Source organism: Ananas comosus, linkage group 23, assembly GCF_001540865.1.
Source record: "Ananas comosus cultivar F153 linkage group 23, ASM154086v1, whole genome shotgun sequence".
Lineage (NCBI taxonomy): Eukaryota > Viridiplantae > Streptophyta > Magnoliopsida > Poales > Bromeliaceae > Ananas > Ananas comosus.
In genome coordinates this window covers 6,288,746-6,296,699 of record NC_033643.1, presented here as the reverse complement: position 1 = coordinate 6,296,699, position 7,954 = coordinate 6,288,746, and the positions used below count along the sequence as shown (strand labels likewise).

Genomic DNA, 7,954 nt, shown 5'->3' with positions numbered 1-7,954 from the left:
ACCTTTATATATTTCAGAACGCAAATTTGATTGGTTATTCCTAATATACTCGAGCCTTTCTTCCTCAACACATGTAAACTCGTCCACTATATATTACTGAAAAAGTTTTCCACCTTCAATTAGGGTTTTCCCTTTTAATATATTTTGTATCCTATAGGCATAAAATTCTCTTATAGTAACACATTGTCTTGAATTTGTTTTTCTACGCGAATTCTCATTACATTGAATTCTGAGCCTAAAGCCATCTTCACCATATAGAAACAGTATAGGATATTGCATTGCCATAAAAGATGGATGTAGATCGCTAATACGTCTTCTAAGACCATCAGTTTTGTGTTCAACTACGATATCACGATGTCGATCCGCACAACCAAGGTCACCAATTATTAGTCCAGCAATTTCAGCAGATGATGGAGGATTATATTGGCTTGAACATTCTCTTCGTGCACCAATCAATCTCAATCTAATAGGTAAATAATCACTTTCTTTAAAACGATCTCTCGCCATTCTAAATGCTTTTATAATTTCATTTGTATTATCAAACATCTTGATTAAATCTGACACAATATCCTTATTAATACTAAAAAGATTCCCACGTGCATCAAGTGCTCGCATCCTATTATCTATCTCATTCTCGGTGTCATAAATGTATAACTGAGCAAATTTAGGTCGATGTCCATCAGGGGGAAGAAGAGAACCCATCACATGATGATTTTGACCACTAATTCTAAAAACATATGGACGGCCAGGCTTGTTATTAATCTGGTAATCTACTTTTGCACCTATGGACGTGAAAGCAAACATAAAGTTGTACATTCTAATATTTTCACGGAATTTAGTAGCTTCCGGACGCCCTTGATAATTTAATAGATCATCCAAGATGTTTGGTGTCTGTTGTAGCAGCGGTAAACTAATCTGACCTTCTTGGCAACACAAAGAAAATCTTGGAATAGCCTGCTTTCGATGGTTATATATTCTTCGTTGTACCATAATAAAGCTGAACATGATTGGCACTCATATTGAGGCAAACCTAGGTACAGGTGGTCGACACTTTGTGTTTCTACTTGTAAATTGGAGCAACCCTCCCCTTCTCTACTTGTTTCACCATAGCGGGCAACCAAATTAAAACAATCTGCCTCATTAATGCTATCTATATTTTCCACACAATGCTTCTCAGTAGCATTTCTACGGCAGGTTAAGATAAGTTTTCTCCTTTTTCTATTCTCTCTATATTGGAGTCTAGGATTGCCAGGTTCATCATGAATAATGACACTTATATGTCTCGCAGGGCATTTTTGAGAAACACTTCTTTGTTGATTAAGTATAAGGCGTCTTCTTTTTCTATTTTCTCTATATATTTGTAATATGTTCATTCAATCCAGAGGGCAAAGTATAGAAAGAAAAAAAGAAGAAGAGATCTGAGTGTTAACTAAAGGCATCCTTAATGCTAAATAATTTTGAAATGATTTGTATCTAAGTATGCTGAAAACTATTATAGATAAAGAACTTAAATTCTTGCCTATAAAAATCCCCTAATCCTAATTTTAGAAAGTACATATTTGAATAAGATTTTATTTTAACAATATGAAAATCAATCCAAATAGCAAATACTTATCAGTATAAAGTAGGAAAAATGGGGAGAGTTATGAAGAAAAAAGTTTTCTAAAAGATCTAGTCCAAAAAAGGTAATATAAGGAAGAAAGTATGGATGAGTAACTTAATATTATAAACACTTTTAGTTAGACCCAGCAAGAAAGAAGGTTTATGTTGATGAAAGATATTAAGTATCTGCAATTAATTGCAAATAATGGCACACGGTCTGATACCTGCAATTACACTGAGAATATATGAAAAAAAAAAAATAGAATAGATATAGAAGTTTTTTTTTTAATAGTTATGGAATATAAAAAGGAAATAGAAAAATAGAAAATTCATGATTTAGATGGCTACAAACATGGTTGATGTCAGCTATTTAAAATAGAAGAAAGTATACATTAAACTGAAAATAAACATGCATTAAAATAGAGGGAAGTGTTTATTATTATTTTTTTTTTCCCATTTGATGTTCTATTCAGGCCCAACCATATACTATATTGGAGTTTTTTTGTTGTTATTCTTGGATGCCCTGTTCCAGCATGTAGTTCGAGTGAGGCTTCTTTGGCCAAATGAGGAAGAACTCATTTCTCACACTTTAAGGGAGCCCACCCATTTTCACGATAAATTACCCTAGCAAACTAATTGCACAAATAATAATAAAAAGAAGAGCACAATTGGTGCATTAATCACACATAAAGGGAAACCCAACTATTTTTCCATGATAAATTACTGCAAGAAATTTTTTAATTAAGAAGTCAACTAAAAAGAGTTTTTTTTTTTTTTTTTTTTAAGAGCCATATATAGTTTGGCAGAAGAGAGAGTATAAACTAAAATTGGAGTGAATTAGAAGCTACGTACATAACCTGCAAAACACTGACAACAAAGAAAAGTATATACTATTGACCAATATTATTGCAGCCTTTTTACTACGTAGTTTGTGGAAAGAAAAAAATCCCTCCCAGCATGTAGCTCGGCTGGGGCTTCACTAGGCAAATGAAGAAGAAAATGATCAAGAGTTGCCTTATTTCCCTTCCCACACTTTAAGAGAGCCAATAATAATACAAAAAAGAGCACAACTGGTGCATTCCTCACACTTGAAAGGAGAATCGGAAGTGCAACGACCCGATCCGCTAGCAACAATAACTCGTTGGGCCCAAACCACCAGCCCAAAATGCTTAAGCCCAGTTATTATTACTAGCGTGCGATGCCTCATATAAACTGATCGGAATCAGTATCCCACCCGATGTGGGACTATTAGGGGCGTTACAAACTCCCCCTGTTTAGACCCTGACGTCCTCGTCGGGTCCAAATCAGATCACGGACAGACAGATCAGGACCATTACCAGGCGATGTGAGATTCTAGAGGTGGCTCCTACGGGTTCAAGAGGTGGCTCCCACCAAACCCGTTGGTGTAGCACTTTGTCCCGCATAGCACTTAGTTCTCACACTTCCGGCTAGTATTCGGCTCTGATACCAATTACAACGACCCGACCCGCCAGCAATAATAACTCCTTGGGCCAAACCACCTGCCCAAAATGCTTTGGTATCAGAGCTTAGGTTTAAAGTTTTTGTAACTTTAAGGTATAGGATTGTGAGAGTTTACTAGGACGTGTGAGGATGGGTAAAAAGTAGGCGTGTGTTTGATCCTATTTGATTATTGTTTACAGTTTTCGTTAATGTTTTGCATTTACGTGTTTGTGATATCCTCTCTTGTTAAGATAGTGCGTCCGACCCGTCGTAGCAACACCAATAATGAGCAACCGAGGAACCCGCCTCCAGCCAGATCCGGAGATGCAGATCTAGACGTCACCTTAGCCTCACTTTTGAATACCACGTCCTTGGCAGCCGTTCCACCTATCCAGAATCTGCTTCAGTCAACCATAACGCCTCCAACGAACCCTTCGGCTTTTGTTCCACCTCTGCAACAGACTTTTAGTACGGGGATGCCTTCGACGGCCGCTCACACTACCTTTTCGTTTCCGCCGTCGACTGCACATCCTAGTTTTGTTCCGCTACCGCCGCAAACCACTATTCCCACCCACTCCACCACTTTACCTCAGAGCACCACGATGGATCCCCTGGTTGCCACCTTGATACAAGCTGTTGTCGGGCTAGTTCAGACTCAGCAACAGAGTTTACAGAATCCAGCTCCTAGTGCCGCAGAATCAAGTTCCAGAGTTCGAGAGAGGAGCATCAATGAATTTAAGAAGTCTGCTCCTCCACCTTTTTCGGGCGCTACAAATCCGGACGAAGCAGAAAATTGGATCAAAGAGATGGAGAAGGCATTTTCGGCCATGCAGTGCACCGATGAGGAGAAAGTCAGATTCGGGACGTTCATGCTTCAAGGCAGAGCAAATAATTAGTGGGAAAGCGAGTTGAGAACTCGCGGCAATGATTTAGCAGCCCTTTCATGGAAGGATTTTCGATCGTCATTTTATGCAAAGTACTTCCCAAGGAGCAAGCTTCGCCAGCTTGAAAGACAATTTCTAGATTTGAAGCAGGGTTCGATGTCTGTGGAGGAGTACGAGGCCGAGTTTGACCGACTATCCCACTTCGCCCCAAAACTAGTAAATGATGATGAGTCACGAGCTAAGAGATTTGAGGAAGGATTGAATGGACATATTCGCACTGGTCTCGCACCGCTACACCTTGAGGCATATGATGATGTCGTTTCCAGAGCGAAATCTTTGGATTCAGTATGGAGGCAGACTCGAGAGGAGCGAAAGACAAATCAGAAGAAGAGGAATAAAGATTCTTTCAGAGAAGGAGATCGAAATTCAAGAGAATCTGATAGATCTAATGACTCAGAGAGGTTGCGTAATACGCCAACTCGTGGTGGACAACCAAATCGAGATCAGAAGCTGAAATGTTCAGTTTGTGGTGGATGGCATAAGGATTCGGACTGCAGGCACGTCACTGGTGGTTGTTTTAGATGTGGAGATTTGAACCATCGGATAGCTCAGTGTCTTCTACTTAGTATTGATGCTAGTAATAGATCGAAGCCTCAAGAGAAATCTTCTGCTCCAGCCGGTCGTGATCATATCCCTCCTACCGATCAGTCCAGAGGTGGAAGACCTCGGACGCAAGGTCATGTTCAGGCTCTTTCCCAGCAGGATGTTCAGGCATCTAATGCTGTAGTCCCTGGTATTCTTTCCATGGCTTCTGTTTTTGGCTCGTGTTCTATTTGATTCTGGAACTACTTATTTCTTTACCTCTTTTGCTTTTGTTCGAAATCATTTGTTAACCTCCGAACCCTTTGTTTATATTTTGTGTCGGGCACCTTTCGGGGAGAAGCTTGTGATTAACCGCATTTGTAGAAGTATTGTTTGAGTAGACAATATCTTGAGTTATGCTAGTAGTTCAGTGGAGCAACCATTTTGAGCGAGAAGCTACTTAGGAGCTCGAGGAGCAGATGAAGATGATGCATCCTTAGTCCTTCGAGAGCTAAGATGTGATAAGTTTAGAGGACTAAACTTCTTTTTAGGAGGGGAGAATGTAACACCCCATACTTATGTTTCCTTTATTTTGACTCCTATTCTTTAAAATTTGGACATTTTCGTAAATATTAGTTCTTGAGGGACTCGGTGGCATTTTGTGTCAATTAATCCCTAATTCCTAATTATCCCTAACATCCGTTTAACCTATCCGCAACCTCCTTTTTCTCCCTCATTGCACCCGTACGGCTCCACTCTCCCGCACGTGTGCACGACGCCGTTGATCACCACCGTCGTCGCCGTTATCCGTGGCCGCCGCTGCCGCAACCCTTTTTGCTTGATCTCTATCAGCATTTTTTTTGGTTCGTCGCCGACGGTATCTCGTCGTCGTTGTCTCCGTCTTTGAAGAGGTTTTTTTTTTTTCGATTCTCTTTATCTTTTTCACTAAATCTTAATATCATCCAACCTCCTTATTCATAATTATGTGATTATTATTGAATACTCGTCTCTTGATGATTGAAACTGAAACCATTAGAATCTGATTCCATTATATCTAATCTTCGTCGTTTGAATCGTTTAACGTCATTTCTTGTATCCTCTGTATGATCTTGTTGCATAAAACTTCACATATTATACACATTTATTGGAATGTCCGCTATGTGTTCGGCAAAATGCCTAAGAGAAAGCATGTGTCGTTTTGTTTCGAAATCTTTATCCCATTCGATTGTAAATCGTAAAATTCGTTTTATATATGTGATAAACCCTCTGTTTGAGCATTAAAATCCTCTGATACCAATTGCAACGACCCGATCCGCTAGCAACAATAACTCGTTGGGCCCAAACCACCAGCCCAAAATGCTTAAGCCCAGTTATTATTACTAGCGTGCGATGCCTCATATAAACTGATCGGAATCAGTATCCCACCCAATGTGGGACTATTTGGGGGCGTTACAGGAAGTCAACTAAAAAGAGGTAAAAAAATTGAGCCATAGTTTGGGAGAAGAGAGAGAAACGAAAATATAGAAGAAACTACACTGAGAATTTGGAGTGAAATAGAGGTTACATAAACTGCAAAACACTAAATACAAAGCAAAGTACATATATTATTTCATGCCAAACCAAAATGCCATGCGCAAAATATATAACTTTGCCGAAAACGAAAGCATGGACTAGTTAAGATGCCTGAGCAACTAAGCAATCTGATTGGACATGGCCTCAAAGGGATCCGCCTCGGCAGTAGGCAGTTCAGCAGTAATACGGTTCACTACGGCATAGCACTCCCCAATGACATTACGGAGCTTGATTCGCTCATTCACATATTCATTTTTTTGAGCCACTATACTTATGTAACATTCCTTCAAAAAGTTATAATCCCTAGAAAGATTACTATACTGTGCAGATAAAACGGCATAATTGGTTGTTTGATGGTCATATAAATTTTTGTACAAGAGATAGTCATGGTAATTAATATCTCTGAATTGCAAGTCGCATTCATCTTTAAGCCTCTTAAGAGCAACGCCAGTAGAAGTAGGGAACTGGGAGCTCGAACAACGAACAATTTGGACAACAGTTTCGCTGCGTGGAATTTGCAGATCCACATATCCCACATATTTGCCTTCAGTATCTGTGGTCACTACAACCTAGGGCACTCCTAGTCCAAGTTGTTTGTAAACCTCACCAAGCATCCTAACATAAGAAAAGTGGACAATTGCCATTGCTCTGACTGCAAGAAAAGGAGGTCAATCCCTTTTCTTTTTCTTTTTTTTTTGTAAAGTGCTATAAAGAAGGAAGTTAGAAAACCAAAGTAAGAAAAAAACTCGGGAAAACGCTAGTTTTTTTTTTTTGTAAAGTGTTGCAGAAAAGCAAGTCAGTAGATAAAAAAAAATGGCTTAGAAAACACACAACCAGCCACCAACGCCAGGACAAAAAAAGCAAAGTTCATGCATACCGAAAAAAGAAAAAAGAAAAAAGAAAAAGACAGTAAGATCAAGTGGAGAAAAGTAAATTCCAATCAAAAATACTAAGGACCAACACATAAATAAACTAAGAAGAAAATATTGTAAAAAATAATAATAATAATGAGGCTCAGGTTCATAGGCAAGCATCTGTCATCTCTTATTTTTCATCATAAGCTTAACAGTAGGTGGTTGCCTTTAATCAGGCCTTCCAACCTACAACGTGAAGCAATTATGGAAGAAACATTAGGAGGTGGTTGCCTTTAAACAGGCCTTCCAACCTAGAATGTCCAATTTATTTCAGTAAAATAGTACTGATCACTACCATCCCACTTCAAGATAGTCATACGAATTGTTCACTTTACGTATTGACCGTTCACCATTAACTGGAAAAAAAAAATGGGGGAAGAGAAATTGAAGTGAAGAAGAAGAAGGAAAAGAAAGAAGCAAGACACAGCGCGAGTAAAAAAAATAAAAAATAATAATAATAACAGGCCCCCAAACTAAAATGCCCAATTTAATTAAGTAAAATAACAATCAGCACGGCCGCACCCCCGCGTAGGGCTACCAATTGCACCCTTTACATTTAAGGAAAGTTGAATCAGGGAAGGAAAGGAAAGAATTAAAAGTAAAAGCAAGTAAGCAAAGAAGCCGAGCACGCAAACATATGTTCATAATTATTTGTTTGATTGCTAGATGCTCGATCAAACACAGTTTAGTTGCAATAAATTCAGCATAAAGAGGCAACCAACAAATCAGGCACACTAAAAAACTCAAAAGAAATTGGGAAAAGATAACAAAGAATGTAAAATAAATAAATAAATAAATAAATAGCCAAGTAATCCCAACAAAAACATAATTACAATACTTAGAATCTATATTTAAAATAGGTAGGTGTTAAGTATGGAAAGGAATCAATTTAAAACATTTTCATCATCGGGTGAAGAGGCAGGCAGTTTCATAGCCCAA

The 7,954-nt window shown here is 38.6% G+C and overlaps 1 protein-coding gene across 1 annotated transcript; it reads left to right on the top strand.

Annotated features, from left to right (window-relative positions):
- Positions 3,666-4,784, top strand: LOC109728396. Its single transcript, XM_020258786.1, has 2 exons — positions 3,666-3,914; positions 4,014-4,784. The coding sequence occupies exons 1-2, from the start codon at positions 3,666-3,668 to the stop codon at positions 4,782-4,784; spliced, it is 1,020 nt and encodes a 339-aa protein (XP_020114375.1).

What these genes read in the sequence shown, in the direction of transcription:
- LOC109728396 (XM_020258786.1), top strand. Translation starts at nt 3,666, where the DNA reads ATGGATCCCCTGGTTGCCACCTTGATACAAGCTGTTGTCGGGCTAGTT. An exon ending in AGTGCACCGATGAGGAGAAA is followed by an intron (nt 3,915 to 4,013) that starts GTCAGATTCGGG and finishes CTTTCATGGAAG; the next exon opens with GATTTTCGATCGTCATTTTA.